Source organism: Abramis brama, assembly GCF_963993115.1.
Source record: "Abramis brama genome assembly, chromosome: 4".
NCBI lineage: Eukaryota > Metazoa > Chordata > Actinopteri > Cypriniformes > Leuciscidae > Abramis > Abramis brama.
The window spans coordinates 48,466,950-48,490,974 of record NC_139966.1 but is presented as its reverse complement, the minus strand read 5'-3'; the positions used below and the strand labels follow the sequence as shown (position 1 = coordinate 48,490,974).

Here is a 24,025-nt window from a genome sequence, read left to right as displayed (position 1 = left end):
TCACCGGCACAACTTCTAATGGGAAGAAGATTAAAATCCAAACTGCCGACTTCAAGCAAATTGTTGACTCCAAAAGGAAGTAAGAAAGTTCAAGAACAACTTAAACAGAGGCAGTTAAAGCAAAAAATGTACTATGACAAAAACACCAAACAGTTGCCTGAGATATCACCAGGAGACAAAGTGAGAGTTCAGCAAGGACAAATCTGGAATCCTGCAACCGTTTTGAGGAAACATGACTTGCCAAGATCGTATGTTCTTCGCACATCAGATGGAAAGATCTACAGAAGAAACAGAAAGCATCTGTTAAAGACAAAAGAACAAGAATTTCCATCAACAAATGATAAAGATGACTTTGACACAGAGTCAAACGCAACACTGGAGAGAGAAATAAATCCAGACACACATCAAGAATGTTCAACTGATGGACAAATCAAACCAAACATCATCACAAGATCAGGAAGAGAGGTTAAAATTCCTTCAAGATTTAGAGACTATAAAATGCACTAAATTGACTAAGGCATCTGAGTAAATGTTTAATTACACATCGGAATAATAATGCTTGTTGGTGAACTCCTTATTCAGTGTTGAGATAGTTGTTAAAGTTGTAAAAAAAAAAAAAAAAAAAAAAAAAAAGGGGGATGTAATGTATTCTATATGTGTAATACGTGATGACGTAAGCAGTACGTTATGATGTAAGTCGTACGTGGGAAGTACGAAAGACAGAGACACATGAGGGATAGTGAATAAAGGACATCAGTTCAGTTGTCATCTGTTGCAGTCTGAATTTATTACAAGACAAACAATAATACACAAGCAAGCGATAACAGACCAATAAGTCATAAATTACTTGTCTAACATAAATATAGAGTCACCTAGTAAATACAGCAAATTGAACTTACATATTTTCAATGACTCACGAAAGGGAATGTCCACTTTATGATTAACGATCGCTACTGTTTCCTCAGCCTCAGAAAACTTAACTCTCATCTGTCTTCAGCAGGCATAAACTATCTGACGTCACGCAGTGAAGAGCACGCTTATTGGCTGTCTTCTTAACAGTACCAGTCAAAAGTTTGGAAACGTTACTATTTTTAATGTTTTTGAAAGAAGTCTCTTATGCTCATCAAGCCTGCAGTAAAAACCAAAAAAACAAAAAAAAACAAAAAAAAAACCAGTAATATTATGAAATATTATTACAATTTAAAACAATGGTTCTCTTTTTTAATATACTTTAAAATGTAATTTATTTTTGTGATGCAAAGCTGAATTTTCATCAGCAAGTACTCCAGTCTTTGGTGTCTTATGATCCTTCAGAAATCATTCTAATATGCTGATTTATGATCAATGTTGGAAACAGTTGTGCTGCTTAATATTTTTTTTATAACCTGAGATACTTTTTTCAGGATTATTTGATGAATAAAAAGTTAAAAAGTACTGTATTTATTTTGAATAGAAATCTTTTGTAACAATATACACTACCGTTCAAAAGTTTGGGAACAATAACTATTTTTTTTTAAAAGAAATTAGTACTTTAATTCAACAAGGATGCGTTAAATTGATAAAAGGTGATGGTAACGATTTATAGTGTTAGAAATGTTTTTATTTTGAATAAATGCTGTTTTTATGAATAAATGCTGTTAACGTTTTACTCATCAATGAATCCTGAAAAAAGTATTCCAAAAAAATATATTAAACAGCACAACTGTTTCCATCATTGATAATAACTGAGTATCAAATCATCATATTAGAATGATTTCTGAAGGATCATAAGACACCAAAGACTGGAGTACTTGCTGATGAAAATTCAGCTTTGCATCACAAAAATAAATTACATTTTAAAATATATTAAAAAAGAGAACCATTATTTTAAATTGTAATAATATTTTATACTATTACTGTTTTTTTATTTTTTTTATTTTTTTTAACTGCAGGCTTGATGAGCATAAGAGACTTCTTTCAAAAACATTAAAAATAGTAATGTTTCCAAACTTTTGACTGGTACTGTATATATAATATATCTGACGAAAGTAAGAATAGCAGATGTTGTCCGTTTTGTTGATAGTTTTCAGGGAGCTGTGACAAGATCGAAATTGGACAAAGGTTACAAATTATTCTTGACCTTTTCTTACATAAAAAAAAAGTTCCATTCATTTAAATGGCATGACACTTGATGACTAAGTTCACACTTACTATAGCTAAACAAAATAAATAAATACATTGAAATGATGTCTGATTGTGGGCTATGTTTGAAATCTAGTGGCTTTTGTTAAAATTTCATGTTATTAAGTGTTAGTTTGTCCCGGAGATTGCAGCAATATTGCACTAATGACTAGATTATGGCTCATTTTTCATGTTACTATACCATGAATGAAACTAAGAATTGTACATCTTTAGAGTGATAAATAAACCGCGCTTCTGTTTCCAAATGAACCAAACTTCCGGTTGCAATGAAATGACTTCCGGACACACTGAAAATGTTTGTGCTCTCTCACACGCGCGAATGTTTGAAAAGTGCAGTCTTAATGCAGGTACAACAGTACGTGGGCGATTACAGGGTATATGCAAAGAGTTTCTATGTAACCGCATGTCTTTCATATATATGCACATAGGCTATATATAGTGTTTCACATGTACGCGCAAGTGTTTCACATATATGGGCAAGTGTTTCAGTGTGTAGCGCGAGTGTTTCAGTGTGTATCGCAAGTGTTTCAGTGTGTATCGCAAGTGTTTCAGTGTGTATCGCAAGTTTTCAATGTGTATTGCAAGTGTTTCAGTGGGTTTCGTCTCAAACGGCCTCTCATACATATTAGTGTGCACGTGTATTTCATGTATGTATTTTGAACATCCAATAGTATACATGTATATGCGAGTAATTTATAGGTGTATATGCACGTGTGTTATGTATGTATTGATAAGCAAAGTTTGATTTAAATCTTACGTGGCACCTCATACTCGCCTACTCTTTTATGAATGCTGACGTTTCGAACATACTTTTTCTTTCACATAGCCTACTGTTTTCGCGTACTATAGGAAAGTAGGCATATTCGAACGCACTTAAGTCCGAATCTCGCGATAATTAGTACGTCACCCAGGTAATTCTCGCCTACTCTTTTATGAATACAGAGGATTCGTACATACTTTTTCGCTCGCCTACTCTTTTTCCCATACTAAATAGTAGGGAAGTATGCGGTTTCGAACGCAGCCTAAATATTTAACTAATATGCAAATTCAAAATGCCGGTAACTGGAAGTGCCAAAATAAAAGCTCGAGGAGGTCAGTGTGTGTTTATAGCATGGTTTATAGTGTCAAATAACGAATAAAAACCATCTCATCCGAGGAAATGGACTATTGGACATGGATTATCGTGATAATAACTACCTAAAATAATAAACACGTTTGGAGTGTTTATTAAAACTCTAAATGAAAAGCATGTTACAGTAAAGTACACTCAGAAGAGTTGTGCAACTGCAAAATCAAGGTCTGTGAGAGAGATTTTATTCTGCTTCAGCATCATGTCTTCATGTTGGTCCGGCCGGAGGAGTTTCTCCACATCTCAGACAATGTCATCTCTGCAGGAAAAGGGAATAACCCTAAAGCAGATCCAGCCTTGACAACATTCTCCACACCTTGCTCTTCCTCGTCCTCATCCTCTTCCTGCTTGTTCACCTCCTCTTCCTCATCCTCATCCTTCTCTCGCTCTTATATTGTTTCCATCCATTGTTGGTATCAACATTCAGTGCAACATTTTGAGTAAATTTGGGGACTCTGAACTGACTTGTATTATGTACAGTTGGTTTGGTCTCATCATTAGAAATAACAATTTTGAGTCATTGTGTGTAAACGATGACAACTGTGTTGCAGTTGTGTTTAACTTTCGCCTACCTGTGTTTAGCATTTTGAAACGTAAGTGCATCACAGTGCAAAATGTGTTTTAGGGAGTGAAAATGTGTTTAGAGTTTTGAAAAAAGAGTGCATGAGATTTGCAAACTGTGTTTTAACTACCTGAACTTGTTTAATGTTTTACAGAAAGAGTGATTTATTCCACAAATTGGTTTAGACTATTGAGAATTTGGTTCAGAGAATGGGGTTTAGTGTTTTAGCAATTCAGAAAAACTGTAATACATATATTTATATATATTTGTTTTATTTTTATTGATATAAAACAATAGGCCAAAATCCAATACAACTAAAATGTCATAAAAGCAGTAAGCAAAGTTTCATTACAGAACATTTTCAAATAACATCAAACCTGAGATTTCACACAGAAATATCACTCTTGACTCTTGAATGTTCAGACGTCTTGAACTGAGGCAGTGGGTGTGGCCATTCAGTCATACGGCCCCTCCCCCTTTGATTGACTCCTCCCCCACATCATCATAATCTGTTATTAAAAACAAAATCTTAAATTATTAAAATTTTCTTAACATTATTCTTAAATGAAAAAGTTAAATGTCAGTCTATAAACATGGAAAAATATAATAACAATAATATTAGAATATACTGAGAACAGAAATGTTACAATAACTTACCTAACAGGTTTAATCTACAGTGACACTCATCACATCATCATACTCCTGAACTCCCTCTGATCAACATTAATGACATAAAAATGTCACAATAGTTCATAAAATTTTAATTTTATATATAATTTTCCCTTAATTTGATTACACAGAAATCGTGTAATACTCATGCAAACGTATATGTAAAGGGTGATATGTAGGGCAACTCACCTTGAGCGCTCTGTCTAATAATGATGACATCATCATAATCCTCTGGTGCATCCACTACACATGAACATAGAAGCCAAAATATATAACTTTAAGACTTTCAGTAACAAGCTTGATTAGATGAATATTGTGTAAAATATTGTTAAAATAGTAAAAATATTTTTTTTTATTGAATTCTGTCCATTGGTGATGACATCATCATAGCTCTCAGGTGTGTCTTCTACAAAGTAAACAATATTACATTTAAAACACACTTTTCTTCAAAATACTTTAATATTGTTATTTAAAACTATAGAATAACAGAACGACACCTGACTCATGGGGTGTTTCTCAATATGCGTTCTTCAGCGATCTTGCGTCCTTGTGTTCTCGTTTTACGTCATCATTAACCGTCGAAGTTCAGACCCAATTCTCAAGAACGCAAGTACAGAGGACGCATGAAAGAACCCGGATGTGTTCTTGATACCGAGGATGCATCGAATGCAGACTTGAGCTAGTACTCGCCTGGTGCCCCAGAAGTCATTGCGGCCGGTTCCGAGTTCGTTCTTCCAAGGAAGCTTGGCAAGACCGGTCTCCGAGAACACAAGTCCGTTCTCTGCGTTCTTGGAATTGAGAAACAGCCCTGATCTGGTTTCAGTCCAACAGTGATGACATCATCATAGTATCCCGGTGTGATCTCCTTCTTCATCTCTTCTGTATCAACACAGAATATGTTTGGATACAAAAGCCAAAATATGTTCTTTTTGCAGGTCATGAGACTATTAAGTTATTAATCATCTGGTAATAAATCATCAACCTTTCAGGCCACTGTTGTTGGTGACATCATCATAATATACAGTCTTGAAATCTTTTGCTAAAAAGGAGATTAAATTATACAGAATGTTAATATATAAATAAACAGCAGTGTTTAAAGGGTATTGAGTCATTAGTCAAATATTTAATAGAATTTGTTAATTACATTTATTTATTTAGGTTGAATTCAATGAAAAAGTATTTTGAGTGGAATGAATATGCGCTTCTGCTGTCTAACCTGAGAGAAGCTCATCAGCATCTTCATACCCAGAATGCAGTTCTTCAGAGACGAGACTCCCTGTTAAAGGAGAGAAAAACAGTCAGGAACATGTTCATCATCACAAACAGACTGAATCCTCATTTCCATTGGATCAAAAAACATTAGAGGCAGAAATCCCATGGGTTTTTTTTCTGTTTGTTTTCAGTTAGCTAGGCCTATTAGCAAACACACATGTATCCTCACATGAACCTATTCCTCACTGCCTTCCAGAAATACACACAGGAAGAGACAAATACACACACGTGCGTGCATACAAACATGTGAACCGCTCCTTATTACCCTCTAAAAATACAAACAGGAAGAAACACACACACACACACACACACATTAACATGCACCTGCAGCTCTGTGGTTTTCTGTGAGGAATTCTCTGGTTTAAAGCCGGAGGTTTAACAGGACTAATAACAGATGAACATCAAGTGTCTGACAGACTCTCTTATTAATTAATCATATTAAATAAGATTCACGGCTCATGTCTCACCTCTCTGAGTGAAGTGATTGTGTCTGTGATGAATCTCCTCATAAACGGCCTCAGTCGTCGTCCTGTGTCTCCTCTTAGAGAGAGCTGTGAGTGTAGACAGACAAACCTGCTGTCAGTTCACAACACATGACTGATCACACACTGAATAACACACAATATGACAGTCTCTGGATCTCTCCTACCTCTCCTCATCACTCTGTTCTGCTGAATCAGTATAAGCAGTGGCACTAAGAGCAGTAAGAGCAAAACTCCCAGTACAACCACAGGCACAGAGAGAGACACTGGAGGAGTTTGTGGAGGAGTGACTGATGTTGAGCGCACTGTCTGAGAAACTGGAGGAGAAGCTGATGTTGTTGTGGCAGGAGTAGTGGACACTGACAAATCTGGCAAATCTGACAAAACAGACAAAGAAAGATTAAAAATCATGAAAATACACAGTACTAAAATGATGTGAAAATTACTAATATTGCTCAGTGTTTTGCTCTGACTTGCACATGTGAGTACAGCGTGCTCTTTGTGGGAGCAGTCAGTGTGGTTCTTCAGGGAGAGAGGACAGTCCCACAGGTGAATCTCATTCCCTCTGCACTCGACTCTGTTCAGCCAACACCTTCACCAGCACAAAAGACTAAATTCCCATCAGCCCTCAGTGCTGCTCCACAACCCAGCTGCCTGCAGACCACCTGAGCATCGCTGATGTCCCACAGATCAGCACAGACTGAACCCCACACAGCGTTATGATACACCTCCAGCCTCCCAGAGCACCGGCCCAAACCTCCACTCAGTCTGAGAGGAACATGATCTAAATCACACACAGAAACATCACTGACCAGCTTCAGGACACCATTCACAACAAAACACAGAAACTCAACTAAGAAGGCTTTAAATGTATGATTAGTAGATTACATTTATGAATTTGATTATGATTTTTAAATGCAAGTAAATTCTTGTTTAAATGCACATTTTAATGGAAAACAGTCTTAAATTAAAAATCTTACTTGAACACTGTCTCTGGTGAGGAGATGGAGAGGTAGAACATGTCAGACGACTCCGAGGAGACTCAGGATTCTCCTCCTCTGAGATTAAATATTAAGAGAACTGAACATTAGGACACAAAAATCATAACTTCTCTCAGTGAAACATATCAATGTGAAAACATAATTTAAGCCTCATAAATCCTTTTAGGCTCCGTCCATCAAATTAGTTTAGTGTTTCAGAAACAGTTCAGTTTAAAGAAACATAACTACTGAGACCATCTTACATTATTTAAACATAATCTCACTTGAGCAGGTGATTTTGGCCACTTCATCTCTATTACAGTAGTTCTGTCCCCAGGGTGAAGATGGACACTGCCACAGATTTGTATCATGTTGTCGACATTTCACTTCATCCAGCCAGTTACGAGCTGATTCCAGTCTTGATGTAGAATCAGACAAAGCACCAGATCTTCCACAGTTCAGCTCTTGACAGATCAGACTCACTGTGTCTGTGTTCATCTGGTTGTAACACACATTACCCCAGGATCCATTGTAGAAAACCTCCACATTCCCTTCACAGCCCTCAGTTAACCTGATCTCTTTAAACTCTAGATGGAAAAGGATGTGCATTAAAACAACTGGAATTTAGGTTGTAAAATATCACCAAAATAATTGGTTAATACAAGGCTAATGCATGCTGCTAGCACTGGTAGCATCTGAAAAAGATACTTAAATATATTTTTATAATATATTTATAATATATTATGAATCTTATGTACTACTTGATTCTGCTTGGTCAATAAAAAAATATTTAAAAAGTAGTGGCATCCATGGCAGCGCTGTCTATCAGACCATCGATATAGTAAGATGGTCTTTGTTGTAAAATATGATCCATCCACTCCTGATGATCCTGGTTTTTATTTTGTAGAAATTACCACCAGTACATTATTCCTTTAAACATTTGAAATTATATATTTAAAAATCAATCACATTACTTTACTGTTCACCTGAGCACACGACTCCTACATCCTCCTTGTGTTGACAGTCATGTTTCCCCCAGCCTGGAGAAGAGCAGTTCCACAGGGACGTCTCATTCCCCTCACACTCCACCTCATCCAGCCATATGGGTCCAGAACCAGGACCAAACCAGGCTGGTACCTGCTGGTTACTGAGGGCCACTCCACACTGCAGCTGTCTGCACACCACATGGGCATCTTTAATATCCCAGGAGTCATCACACACTGTCCCCCATGAGCCGCTGTGAAAAACCTCCAGCCTCCCTGCACAGTCTCCCCCAGAACCCACCAGCCTGATGGACCCGCGACCTGATATTCAGAGAGAGAAAAACACATTATTGATCACTAACAACTGAAGAATCTGCCCAGATGTTGTTGTTCTCACCAAGGCAGGTGATTGACAGCTGTTGTGTGGAGCTGCAGTTGAGAGTTTGTGGAGAGCTGCAGTTCCCCAGATGAGCTTCACTCCCAGAGCACTGGAAGCCCGTCACACACTCATGACTGTGTTCAGGACTGGATGAAGAGGAGCCGGAGAAGTTCAGCACAGAGCCACAGCCCAGCTGTCTGCAGACCACAGAGGATTCAGTGAGACTCCAGGAGTCCAGCAGAACTCTCCTCCAGACCTGATGGATGGAAACTTCCAGCTCCCCCTCACACTGTCTCTCTCCAGACAACCGCACCAGACCGTCATGAACAGCCAGAGAAGAATCTGGAAAGAAGGTCTCATGTTTTACTTAAATTTTGCAAGTTTGTGAATATACTTTACATCAATAATACCAAAAAAATCTGAAATAAATGACAAGTATATTTTCTTTCAGTTTGAAATGACACTACACATGTTGTGAAATTACACATATGGTGAGATGAAATACTAAATTTATTCTTTTTTTTATCTTTCAGCAGCACACTATCAGTGAATCCTCCAGTAATATAAACTCACCAGAGCAGACGACTCCAACATCTCGTCCATGAGAACATTCAGCTCGACTCCATGAAGAGACGGAACATTCTGAGAGTTTTGTTTCATTCCCGTCACAATCAAACACATCAGCCCAGATTTCACCACTTCCCTCTCCAAACCAGTCTGATCCCACAACAGACACAGCAATCCCACAATTCAGCTGTCTACAGAGGACACTGGCAGCTCTCATATCCCAGCATGCATCACACACTGAGCCCCATTGACTGAAGTACTGATGCTCAACTCGACCAGAACAGACGTCAGGACCATTGACCAGTCTGAGGTCAGTGTAACCTGGACAAAGAACAGAGAGTTTAGTTAAACAGTACAAAACATGCAAAAGAAATGGTTTAAAAACGTTGTTTGAAAAGCTCCATTACCAGAACATAACAGTCCAATGTCATTCTCACGGGTACAGTTGTATTCGAGAGAAGATGATGTTGGACAAAAAGAAATATAAGACTCATTTCCTCTGCACTGAATCTCTTGTGTCCACATCTGAGCGTCTCCTTTGCCAAAAGCATCTTCTCCCAGCACCTGTACAGGAGCCCCACAGTCCAGCTCTCTACACACAACCTCTGCATCCTGCTGGTCAAAGGCAGCGTCACACACTGACATCCATGACCGATCATGAGGCACTTCTACTCTGCCAGAACAGAGAGATCCCCCAACCAGCCTGACTCCTTTAATGAAAAAAGGGACAATTTTAATAATATTTGCTTTGCTTCTTGACCTATTACTTTATAAAACTAAACAATTTATTCTGACCAGTTATTTATTTATTTTTTAATTGTCAGCAGTTTATTTCATGCATAAAATTCACACAAGCTTCTTGCATTTCACGAGTTTGCACTTACAAATAATTATCTAGAGTAAAAGAGTATGCATATTTGACGACTGGTGTGCTGTCCGGGGGAGAGCTCTGAATGTGGCCCGAACCCAGAGTACACCCGCTTTCTTCATTTGTGACCAGTCTTATGGGCAATTTTTTTTAAATTGAGATTTATACATAATCTGAAAGCTGAATACATAATATTTCCATTGATGTATGGTTTGTTAGGATAGGACAATATTTCACGAGATACAACTATTTGAAAATCTGAAATCTGAGGGTGCAGAAAAATCGAAATATTGAGAAAATCGCCTTTAAAGTTGTACATTTCTGTTGGCGATTATGCTGCATCCACTCACAAAAATAAATGTTTTATATATTTAAGGTGGGAAATTTACAAAATATCTTCATGAAACATGATCTTTACTTAATATCCTAATGATTTTTTGTCATAAAAGAAAAATCTATAATTTTGACCCATGCAATGTTTTGTTGGCTATTGCCACAAATATACCCGTGCGAATTAAGACTGGTTTTGTGATCCAGGGTCACATTTAATGAATAACAGGGGAGAAAAACTTTAGTAAGATAAATGCACCCAGGGTGTTATTAAAATGCGTGTAGTCTATGAAATGCTCAACCTTTGAACAATATAATATATTGTTCAAAGGTTGAGCATTTCATAGACTACACGCATTTTAATAACACCCTGTGTTTCGTTCGCACAATTTGCTTCATGTACTTTCCATCTAGTAATTCAGCACGTCACATAATAGATTACTTCACCCCACACAGACAACCAAACAACCACCTGATGTAACATTCAATGTGGTGAGAAAATTTGTATTTATCCTGGAATTCTTTGGGAAAAAAGGTTAGTAATTATGAAATAAGCGTGGATGAGCTAAGCTTACCAGAGCAAACGACTCCAGCATCTTCAGTATGATTAGTGTCTATTCCCCAACCAATGAATCTACAGGTTATCAATGTAGACTCTGATCCAGTACACACTAAATCAGAAATCCAGATTTGGCCGGATCCTTCTCCGAAGTGAGCACCCTTTGGTGCACTTAAAGCCTCTCCACATCCCAGCTCTCTACACACCACTGCAGCATCAGACATATCCCAACCAACATCACGCACTGTTCCCCACTGACCATCATGAAGAACCTCCACTCTACCAGCACAGGAACTCTTACCTCCTGCTAATCGCACTGTTTCTGAAGGTAAAAAGGGCAGAGAAAGATAGAGAAAAAAGAAAAACAATTGTTGTACAATATTACTCAATGATTTTATGTCCATACTTGTATAGTTCATATCATTCACCTACCAGCACATACAACGCTCACATCGTTGTCATGGGAACAATTGTGTGAAGGTAACATTGGACAGAGAGCAAACTGATACTCGTCTCCTCTGCACTGAATCTCTTGTGTCCACATCTGAGCGTCTCCTTTGCCAAAAGCATCTTCTCCCAGCACCTGTACAGGAGCCCCACAGTCCAGCTCTCTACACACAACCTCTGCATCCTGCTGGTCAAAGGCAGCGTCACACACTGTGTACCAGGTGTTTCCATGAGGCAACTCTAGTCTTCCAGAACAGCGAGAACCTCCCACCAGCCTGATGCCTGAAATGATTATGATAACAAGCCATCTAAAATATCAAGACATTAAAAAAATCCCCAAAATAAAAAAGTAAAGAAAAGTTCAAGTATATTTTTAAGTATACACTGTAAAAAAAATCTGTAGAAATTACAGTATTACTGGCAGCTGCTTGCCAGTAACTTACTGTAGATTTAAATTGATGTTATTTACTGGCAACAGTTTGTTCAAAGTTAAATGAACATTAAACATTAACAAGTCTTTATCTTTACAGAATAAAACTAAAATAACAGCCTCATGCAAAGCATTCTGGGAACCAAAATCCCAGAAAAAAACAGAAAAAGGTTGATGAAGATTTCTGGTTCCCAGAATGCTTTGCATTAGATTGTTATTTTATAGTTTTATTCTGTAAAGACAAAGACTTGTTAATGTTTAATGTTCATTTAACTTTGAACAAACTGTTGCCAGTAAATAACATCAATTTAAATCTACAGTAAGTTACTGGCAAACAGCTGCATAACTACAGCAATTTTTTTTACAGTGTACTTTATCTAGAATACTAATATCGATGTACTAGTACAAAATTGTAAGTGTATTTCAATACTGCTTGGGACTAAATTGCAATTTTAAGTATTTTTCTGAGAAGTACATAAAAAGTAGACAGGAAGTATACTTTCTTATTTTTAGTAATAAAGAACTGTACTAATAGCACACTTGAATATATTACTTTTTCGCAAGGGAGACCATGGAGTGTTTTGCTTATAATGTTTCGTAAGTGAGAGATTTTTTTGCGGCAGAATTAAACTTGCTCAAAATTAAAAGCTGTTTTGAAATCTTCAACTTATTGTAAACTATTTAGAGTAATGTCAAGAACAAAGAGTGCTGTTGTTTCAGTCTAGAGTAACATTTGTGTCAGTACTGGTCCTTCATTTGGCACCCTAGGTGGTTGACTATAACAATATATTGTGTCACAATGTATCACAATACAAAAACAATATTTATCACCCATAGCGACAATGTATTGTACACGGCAACAGTAGGCTATAGTTCAGCCAAAATCAAAGTTTAGATTTATTTAATGTAGCATCAAATATGATTAACCCAGAAGTTCACACATTTGATCTAGCATGTTTATTAATTATTATTAATCAATTAAAAAATAAATAAATAATTTAATAAAATACAAAATTTTATATTTACAATATTTAAATTTTTATTATTTCTAAGATTTTAATGGTGTCACCGTTGCTCTGTGAATAGGGGAGAAAGGCCAAGTAAGCCTATTCAAGTAAATTCATTATGCTATACCGAATTTATCATCTTGCAGTACTTTTTGTTAAATATTTAGTCCATTTTGGCTTTGTTTAAAGTATTAGATTCAGTATTCAGTATTGTGTATCAAGCTGAATCGTCACATCAGTGTATTGTTACACCGCTATTGACTTGTCCAGCCCTGCATTTGGTGAGCTGTAATACTAATAGAACATCAGTTTTAATATTGTACATTAATTTATTTTTCAATTTCTGGTTTATTTTTAACATAAAGGTGAAAGTGTTTAACATTTAGAGTAAATTTTGTATATGAAATTAAACAAGAGAGTTTGCTGATTCAGGTCATGCATGCACTCTCATTAAACATGCATTAACCTGATCACAACATAAAACAAAATTTTGACTTCGAAATTTGTTACTGTCATGTAGATTTTTTATATTTGTACACAGTCTTGCAGCTTCTACTGTCACATCAAGATAGTGGTCATGTACAGTATGATTGATATAACATTGAGCCGATAGATCGGTTCTAATCAGTTAAACTGTGTTATAACACTTGTTGGTTTCCACTATTTATTAACTATGAACATTAATTTTAAAATCTAGTACATATTTTTAATAGAATAAATACATTTGATGTTGAAATCTAGACAGAAAACCAACCTAGCTGAACAGATCACCCCAACATCTTCACTGTGTCTACAGTCATGTTCACCCATTTCTAATTTTGAGCAATTGAATATTGAGGACTCTGATCCACTACATCTCACATTATCCATCCAGATTTGTCCTGATCCTGGTCCAAAGTGAGCAACACACATTGTTGAAGTACTGCCACATCCCAGCTCTCTACACACCACTGCAGTGTTTGTCAAACTCCAATAATCATGACACACTGTTCCCCACTCTCCTCTATAATAAACCTCCACTCTACCGGCACAGGAATTATTACCATTCACCAGCCTCACATTTCCTGCAGACAAGATACAGAATGATTTACTGTATATATAATGCACAGTGAGAAGACAAACAACAACAGACTTTAAGTCAGCAAAACAGATTAACAGAGAAAATAACCATGAAATAAATTAACATTTATATTAATTCAAATATTACACATACAAAAGTGGAACTTGTGTTATGACCATTTCCTAACTAACACAGAGTCAGTCACTACATTAACTCACACATAATGATCCTGTGTGTGTGTGTACGTACCAGCTGTGGCGAGTCTGATCAAAGATGACAAAAAATGAGTGTTAGATAGCTCTCCATCTTCACTGATCATACACTCTTCTTGATCAGCTCAGAAGTGAAAGGTTCAAGAGAGACAGAGACAGAAGGCTCTACAATCACCAAACAACAAGCCAATCAAAGTCACTTTTACCTTATTAGACAGAAGAGAGGAAATCATCAAACAGTTTCACTGACAAATCAGAAGACGTATTTATGATTCTCACCATATTTATTAAAAGCACGTCAACACTGATGAACAGGACTCCTCCTCCACCTTATAGAGACACTTAACTGGGGAGAAACATGCAAGATAGAGGGGAGACAGTCACTCATACAGGAAACTGATTTCAGAAAACATTCCAGTTTATTTACAGCATCAAAGCACAGCATTTGCAGATATACAAATACAAACACTGATAACTAACTGCTTCATGTTTCTCACTTTGGGTCCATGTTTAGAAATATTAGTTGGATACAAACAGAAATCAAATGTGCTGTTTTAAAGATTCTTTTTAACTACTATAATATATCCAGAAGTAGCCTATATGCTTGTCATACTCTTCAAGTGCACAGTAAATGTTATTTCACAAAAGAGTGTAAGGAAAAGAGAATTTTGTTTAAAAATATTATAATGATTTTAAAAAGACAAAAAAAAAAAAAAAAATATATATATATATATATATACATATGCCTTTCCCCAGTTCATCATTTAGGAATACTCGACCAAGTTTGCAGCTTCACTTGTGTGTTTAATACTGCAATACCGATCTATTCCTATGGGTGGCAGTAAAATGACTATGAGATGTTTCTGGTGGCGAACATCGCCGGACTCTTTAACTGGTACAGGAGCCCCAGTTGTTGTGTGTCAGTACAATTTTACTCAAGTTTACAAACCTTTGACTGCAGTATATTAACAGATTATTATTTATCCTAACAATTTAGGATGAATTGTTTGCTTTGACTGAATTGTTTGCTTTATTTGTATAGCTTCTTATACCTTTTACTTATACTTTTATCATGGCTAATATTGATAAAACTGAAATTTAACACAAAGAGACTGGGTGAGTTTTGTCATTTTAAATTGTAATAATTGTATTTAAAAATTTAAAAACTGTAATGTTGTTTACTGCAAAATCTGTTGTTTAGTACAAATGCACATATTGCCTGGGCCATATTAAAATGTTTAATGTTTTTATATTATATTTAAAACGAAAAGAGGCAGGTTTGTGTTTTATATTTTGTTTTTTTTATAAATAGGCAAACGTTATGTGCAGTGAATATAATCAATACGCGTTGCATGAACCACATTTGTGTGGCTATCATGTTTAAGATTTCTTTAAATGAAAACGAAAATAGTTAGTATGGTGTTTTATCACATATTTCGTTGCCTAAAATATACACAGAGATAACCGGAGTAGCAGAGCGTGCTGAGTGACGCGCGCTGCGTCAGAAGGTGGGCGGGGTTAGGATTTCCCAAGATTTTCCATGATGAAAGTGACCAATCATAAGAGGGTCAGTGCCCTCCTTGGTTTCCGCCCCAAAATTGTCAAAAGTCATGTAGACTCGAGGGAGCAGAAATCAGCTGAGCGAGCAGAAATCCACTGCGCGAGCAAAACAGCATTCCGCGAGCAGAAGCCCGCTGCGCGCGAGCAGGATTCCACTGTACAAGCAGAGTTAACCTATGAGAGTATGCCAGGCGCTCGCTCGCAGCTACCTGTACACCTCTCGGTTGTTGAATTTGTGCGCGAGTACTTTTATCATGCCAGCTGAAGGTTCATTTTTGCGCGTGTGAAATAACATAATGTGCTCGTGAGCATGTCTTACACGCTCATAACTTTTGACTAAAAAATAACGCCATAAATTTTTAAACAAAATAATACTAAAAGTACCAAAAACTAGAATGACATTACCATGCTTTCATTATTGGCTGCAACACTGGAGTATAGATGAAATTGCCGTGATGGCTCACAAAGGTACTGCATTTTTTTCGGTTTGTAGTTTTTGACGATGCATGGGCTGCACGGGGTCCTAATGTTCTGTTGTTGAGCATTAATAACTCATAATATAGTGGTAAAGTTATTATAAAGTGATTCATATGGTTTATAGAGAATAAATACACATTTTAAACGTGTTACAGATTGTTGACTTACACATAGCCCTATATAGCCTAAAGCAAACAAATGTGTGTGTCTGTGTGCACTAACTACTTGGATAAGTTCATGCTGATTCCGAGTATGGGTTACATACGTTGCCTTAACATGTCACTTTCACTTTGTTGAGCAGTCGTTGCCTAATAGTTAGAGAGTCAGACAGATAACCCAAAAGGTTGTGGGTTCGATTCTCAATACCGACAGGAAACGAGTGATGTGTCCTTGAGCAAAACACCTAAACCCCAATCACTCCCCAGGTGTCACAGCAAAAAGATTACCACTGCTCCGAGTGTGTGTCCACGGTTTGCAGCGTGTGTTCATTACTGCTAATGTGTGTGCACTAACTTGGGGGAAAAATTGAGATTATGGGTTACCTTCACATTTCACATTCATCTACAGCCTGAGAATGGATTTAAAAGTAAAATGACAAGTGATATGCATATTTATTATGGTTAAAACACACCTGACCACATAAAATAATAATATTTGATACAGATCAATTCTTTAGCAGGTTTATTATAAAAGTTATTTAATGCATCCAAAATAAATGCAAATGTTTTTTTTTTGTGTGTGCATTTTTCACTCATAAAAAGTACAGTAGGCCTACATGCTGTCACCATGGTGAGGCTTTTACATCACATTTTTTGTTGGTAATTTAGCAGAAAAGGCACTGTTGTTTGTATTATTACTACAAGGCCATAATAAACAATACAAAATCTCACAGAGGCATATCAATTTAAATAAAAAAAAAAATAAATAAAAAAAAACCATAAAAACCTTAGATTTGATATATCAATAGCAATTTCACTCAAACTTTTAAGTTTTCAAATTTCTTGAACTGGCGCGGTCATTGAGCCGAATGGCCCTCCTCCTTTTTTTGACTCCTCCTCCACATCATCATAATCTGTTATTAAAAACAAAATCTTAATTCATGTTGTAATCAGATTCATATTTTAAATGAAGAACTATGAACTTAATAACTTACCTAACAGGTTTCTCACATCTTCACTCACACTCATCACATCATCATAGTCCTCCTGAACTCCCTCTGATCAAGAATGACATAAAAAACATCAGAATATAAAACACTTAAACTGCATCCCGATCAGAGGCTGCATCATATGAAGGCCGATTGACTCCGGCTCCAAGGCTCCGGTGACGACAGGATTTTGTTTTTCGAAAACTGCCAAATTACACTTTTAAATGCAAGTATTGGGTTTCAGCTTACTCAAATATCTAATGATAGAAAAGTAAATCTTTCTAAAAAACTTTAAAGCGGTTCAAATGTTGACATATCTTACTAAGATGTGATTATATATAGTTTATACTCTTTATTATATATAGAAATGGACCATGGTGAACATATTTAGACAGTTTGTGAACCCTGTTTTGGTTTCGGACAGTTTAATATAACTTTCAAAAAAGTCCAGTACAAACGTTACTGCCGCTCATCATCGCTGTCACAGTTGCTAGGCGACAAGAACAATCTCCCGTAGACCGTCCCATTTAACAACACTCGTTTTGACCTTCGGGCCTTCAAAGGATGCAGCCTCTGAATTGGGACACATCTTTATCTTATTTGAGTCCCTGAATCCCTTTTCCCTTTAAGTGTATTGATTACACAAAACTCATGTCTAATACTCATGTAAACATGTAAGGGTGATAATAAAATGTAGTTCTGTTCAACCCACCTATTTGCGAGCTCTGTCCATTAATGATGACATCGTCATAATTCTCTAGCATGTTAACTACACGTGCAAATATAAGCCCAAAAAGTTAAATATAAGCTAAAAAACATTAAGGCAGTCATTTTAAAATATTATCAGTTATGAGGTTTATTTTAAAGGAATATATTTTTTAAAAAATCAATAAAAAAACACCTTTTTTGATGAAAGAGTTCTGTCCACTGGTGATGACGTCATCATAGCTCTCAGGAGTGTCTTCTACAAAATCACACATTCATCACAAGCATTATTAATGACATTCAAAACTTTTTTTTTATTATCCGTTAATATACAGAAATAACTTTAATATACTGAAGTATTTATAGTTTAAGTATTATATATATATGCTATTATAGAATAACAGAACGACACCTGTCTCATGATCTGGTTTCAGTCCATCAGTGATGACATCATCATAGTATCCCGGTGTGATTTCCTTCATCTCTTCTGCATCAACACAGAATATGTTTGGATACAAAAGCCAAAATATGTCCTTTTTGCAGGTCATGAGACCATTAAGTTATTAATCATCTGGTAATAAATCATGTGATCAATTAAAAAGGTCACTGACCTTTCAGGCCACTGTTGTTGGTGACATCATCATAATATACAGTCTTGAAATCTTTTGCTAAAATGGAGAACAGAATGTTAATATATAGACAAACAGCAGAATTTAAAGGGTATTGAGTCATTAGTCAAATATTTAATAGAATTTGTTAATTACATTTATTTATTTAGGTTGAATTCAATGAAAATTATTTTGAGTGGAATGAATATGCGCTTCTGCTGTCTAACCTGAGAGAAGCTCATCAGCATCTTCATACCCAGAATGCAGTTCTTCAGAGATGAGACTTCCTGTTAAAGGAGAGAAAAACAGTCAGGAACATATTCATCATCACAAACAGACTGAATCTGGATTTCCATTGGATCATACAACTCTTTATTTTATTTTTTAACATTAGAGGCAGAAATCCCATGTTTTTTTCTGTTTGTTTTCTGTTAGGCCTATTAGCAAACACACATGTATCCTCACATGAACCCATTCCTCACTGCCTTCCAGAAATACACACAGGAAGAGACAAATACACACACACACACACGTACAAACATATGAACCGCTCCTTATTACCCACTAAAAATACATACAGGAAGAAACACACTCACTCACTCACTCACTCACTCACTCACTCACTCACTCACTCACACACACACACACACACACACACAACACACACACACACACACACACCCACAACACACACACACACATAAACATGCACCTGCAGCTCTGTGGTTTTCTGTGAGAAGGTTTAACAGGAGCCGGAGGTTTAACAGGACTAATAATAGATGAACATCAAGTGTCTGACAGACTCTTTTATTAATAATATTAAATAAGATTCACGGCTCATGTCTCACCTCTCTGAGTGAAGTGATTGTGTCTGTGATGAATCTCCTCATAAACGGCCTCAGTCGTCGTCCTGTGTCTCCTCTTAGAGAGAGCTGTGAGTGTAGACAGACAAACCTGCTGTCAGTTCACAACACATGACTGATCACACACTGAATAACACACAATATGACAGTCTCTGGATCTCTCCTACCTCTCCTCATCACTCTGTTCTGCTGAATCAGTATAAGCAGTGGCACTAAGAGCAGTAAGAGCAAAACTCCCAGTACAACCACAGGCACAGAGAGAGACACTGGAGGAGTTTGTGGAGGAGTGACTGATGTTGAGCGCACTGTCTGAGAAACTGGAGGAGAAGCTGATGTTGTTGTGGCAGGAGTAATGGACACTGACAAATCTGTCAAATCTGTCAAAACAGACACAGACAGATTAAAAATCATGTAAATACACAGTTATTAGCACTAAAATGATGTGAAAATGACTAATATTGCTCAGTGTTTTGCTCTGACTTGCACAGGTGAGTCCAGCGTGCTCTTTGTGGGAGCAGTCAGTGTGCTTCTTCAGGGAGAGAGGACAGTCCCACAGGTGAATCTCATTCCCTCTGCACTCGACTCTGTTCAGCCACACAACACCTTCACCAGCACCAAAGACTGAATTCCCATCAGCCCTCAGTGCTGCTCCACAACCCAGCTGCCTGCAGACCACCTGAGCATCGCTGATGTCCCACAGATCATCACAGACTGAACCCCACACAGCGTTATGATACACCTCCAGCCTCCCAGAGCACCGGCCCGAACCTCCACTCAGTCTGAGAGGAACATGATCTAAATCACACACAGAAATCATCACTGACCAGCAATACTTTTTCAATGCATTTTATGACTATTTAATGTTGTGACAAATTATGAATGTGGAATGTGGATTCAGTGTACAAGTGCTCAGATATTAATAATTCAAGATGCTGTGAATAAAGAAAATACATCCTTATAATTATCTTACTTGAACACAGTCTCTGGTGAGGAGATTCTGAGGTAGAACATGTCAGACGACTCCGAGGAGATTCAAGAGTCTGCTCCTCTAAAATTAAAACGTTAAAATTTAACTCAATACTGAATAGAAAAATTATAAATATTAATAATAATTATAATGAAACAAACATGACGTTTTTAAATCAGTTAAATATCTTCTTACCTGAGCAGGTGATCTCGGCCGCTTCACAGTCATTCTGTCCCCAGGGTGAAGATGGACACTGCCATAGAGTGGAATCATGACGTCGACATTTAAAATAATCAAGCCAATTATGAGACTTCAGTCCCTCTGAAGAACTGGGTTCACTGCCAGATCTTCCACAGTTCAGCTCTTGACAGATCAGACTCGCTATGTCTCTGTCCATCTTGTTGTAACACACATTACCCCAGGATCCATTGTAGAAAACCTCCACATTCCCTTCACAGCCCTCAGTTAACCTGATCTCTTTAAACTCTAGATGGAAAAGGATGAGATTGAGAATCAATGCATTTAAAACAATTAACTCTTTAATGTCTTCTCACTGTCTTTTTATAAGGAGGCATACAGTGAAATAATTGGTATCAACTTTACATATATAAAATGGAGGACACTAAAACCAAAAATGTGGAAACATTCATGCATTAGTGTATAAATATATAAAACACTAAGTTTTTTTAAAATCGCTTGCACAACATTTCTGAAACTTATTTTTTTTAAACTTACAAAACCACAAAACATGAACACAAGAAGCAAAACATCACACATCTCTTGCAAAAGCAAACACTTCATTTAAATCTATATTACAGTTTTTTTTAAATTGTTTTACACACTTTGTACTTGAGGCCCACTTAGCGTAACCATTCACTCATAAACCTAATCTTCAGACCAAGTCTGCAAAACTGCAAGCAGGCTATGTGAAAAATGTAAAACACAAAAAACTATTGTATCTTTAACTTGTTCAGTGCAGTGGAGTGTGCAGGAGTTTATCACACTTACATGTATGTGCACAAATACTGTATATACAGTATGTATGCTCAATCGATAAACTTTACAGTTATTGAACTGACTTGAGCTGAATAATGACACTATTGGCTTGTTAGAGCTGCTTTACAGCAGAATTTAAAATTGTTACAATTGTGAACCTTCAGTGAAACAATCTGTATTATATAAAGCGCTACAGAAATAAATGTGAATTGACATATTCAGTATATATTTACAAAATAAGCAGAAATCCAAGGGTCAAAATTTCTTTCTCAAAAATTGAGTTTTGATTTCTAAGTGATCAAATAAGGTATATTTACACTAAAAAGAAATGAAAGAGGGTAAAAATAATTTCTTTCTTTCTGAAAAACATTGCATTTTGAATCCAAAGTGATCAATTCATGTTTTCACACATTGGGTGTAGGTAATCGGAAAATTATTGTACCATTTAAATGGCAGTGTTTTCTGAAATAACACAAGAAAAAAAAACACTAGTTTTGAATAATGAGAACTGTGTTAAGCATTTTGCAAAAAGTTTGTTTTACAAATGCAAACTGAGTGTAAAGCAGATAATGTGCTTGCAGTTTTGCACACTTGGTCTGAAGATTAGGTATATGAGTGAATGGTTTCTCTAAGTGGGCTCAAATACCACTTTTAGTGTGTAAGCAATTTAAAGCAAAACTGTAATACTAACCAATAATGTGTTTCTTTATTTACACTTTGTCTTCTGATCCAGTCAGTAGTTGTAAGATTTATGGCTTTCATTCACTAAAAAGAACCAAACCATTAGAGTTATTTGTTCGGAAATCAGACTACATTTGTGGCACTCTGTGTTTTACGAGTTCACACAAATGATTAGATAGAGTAAAAGCGTATGTGTATTTGGCGTGCTGTCCGAGGGAGAGCTCTGAGCTCAGAATGTGTCCTGAACCCAGAGTACTCCCCCCGTATCTCTGGTTAGGATAGTAACCAAGTGTGAGGAGACAGAAAACACTGTCGAGGAACATAGGCGAGTCGGCTACGTATTTATAGACCCCGTTTCATGCTGATTGGATAGATCATTTGAACGTGCTCCCCACGAACTTTGTTAATACAACATCAGTTAGTGCTGTAGATTCATAGTGTCGTGTTGCGGTGCAAGTAGTTTAGAAAACTCTGTCAGAGTATTTTTGTATATTTAACATGTATAAATACACTTGATACATAGGTTATTGAAATGTTTTAAAATATCGTCAAGTTACTATTTAACTTATTGTTTGCTGTTCACCTGAGCACACGACTCCTACATCCTCCTTGTGTTGACAGTCATGTTTCCCCCAGCCTGGAGAAGAGCAGTTCCACAGGGACGTCTCATTCCCCTCACACTCCACCTCATCCAGCCATATGGGTCCAGAACCAGGACCAAACCAGGCTGGTACCTGCTGGTTACTGAGGGCCACTCCACACTGCAGCTGTCTGCACACCACATGGGCATCTTTAATATCCCAGGAGTCATCACACACTGTCCCCCATGAGCCGCTGTGAAAAACCTCCAGCCTCCCTGCACAGTCTCCCCCAGAACCCACCAGCCTGATGGACCCGTGACCTGATATTCAGAGAGAGAAAAACAGTGCTTGTACATGAACATTATTTATCATTAACAACTAAAGAATCTGCCTAGATGATGATTTTCTCACCAAAGTGTTTGATTGACAGCTGTTGTGTGGAGCTGCAGTTGAGAGTTTGTGGAGAGCTGCAGTTCCTCAGATGAGCTTCACTCTCTGGAGAGAATATTTATTTGTAATTCAGTATTTATCTAAAATGTATACAACATTTTAATCTGAAACCAATGACTTTATCATGGTGTGAATTTGCTCACTAGAGCAGACGACTCCAACATCTCGTCTATGAGAACATTCAGCTCGACTCCATGAAGAGACGGAACATTCTGAGAGTTTTGTTTCATTCCCGACACAATCAAACACATCAGCCCAGATTTCACCACTTCCCTCTCCAAACCAGTCTGATCCCACAACAGACACAGCAATCCCACAATTCAGCTGTCTACAGAGGACACTGGCAGCTCTCATATCCCAGCATGCATCACACACTGTGCCCCATTCATTGAGGAACCGAAGCTCCACTCTTCCAGAACAAGAGTCTGTGCCGTTTATTCCATTGACCAGTCTGAGATCAGTGTAACCTGTGCAGAGAACCGACAGCTTATTTAAACATGAAACTAGAATCCAGATAATTGAGCAATACAACATCAGTATATTAGGTATGTAATTTATCTAAATAAATGCCAAATGTTTATACTTAACCAGAACAAATCACTCCCACATCATTATCATGGGAACAGCTGTGTATCTGTGAAGATGATCGTGAACAGTCGTCTATTTGAGACTCATTTCCTCTGCACTGAATCTCCTCTGACCAAACTCGACCCTTTCCTTTGCCAAAAGCATCTTCTCCCAGCACCTGTACAGGAGCCCCACAGTCCAGCTCTCTACACACAACCTCTGCATCCTGCTGGTCAAAGGCAGCGTCACACACTGAACCCCATCCTTCTGTACGAAACATCTCCACTCTCCCAGAGCACAGGTGAA

At 37.1% G+C, this 24,025-nt stretch overlaps 1 protein-coding gene across 1 annotated transcript; it reads right to left on the bottom strand.

The window, feature by feature from the left end:
• Positions 1 to 4,538: 4,538 nt before the first annotated feature.
• Positions 4,539 to 23,884, bottom strand: LOC311082210 (scavenger receptor cysteine-rich type 1 protein M130-like; the record flags this gene model as incomplete). The annotated part of the gene is made up of 31 exons (XM_084112944.1): positions 4,539 to 4,585; positions 4,731 to 4,784; positions 5,346 to 5,420; positions 5,524 to 5,580; positions 5,758 to 5,817; positions 6,281 to 6,364; positions 6,463 to 6,672; positions 6,888 to 7,079; positions 7,276 to 7,353; positions 7,560 to 7,862; positions 8,262 to 8,579; positions 8,617 to 8,979; positions 9,211 to 9,525; positions 9,612 to 9,914; positions 10,978 to 11,283; positions 11,394 to 11,716; positions 14,415 to 14,463; positions 17,308 to 17,370; positions 18,203 to 18,265; positions 18,419 to 18,493; positions 18,618 to 18,674; positions 18,842 to 18,901; positions 19,463 to 19,546; positions 19,645 to 19,854; positions 19,958 to 20,272; positions 20,448 to 20,525; positions 20,640 to 20,930; positions 22,705 to 23,022; positions 23,114 to 23,197; positions 23,296 to 23,619; positions 23,854 to 23,884. The coding sequence occupies 31 exons, from the start codon at positions 23,882 to 23,884 to the stop codon at positions 4,539 to 4,541; spliced, it is 5,190 nt and encodes a 1,729-aa protein (XP_083969070.1).
• Positions 23,885 to 24,025: the final 141 nt, after the last annotated feature.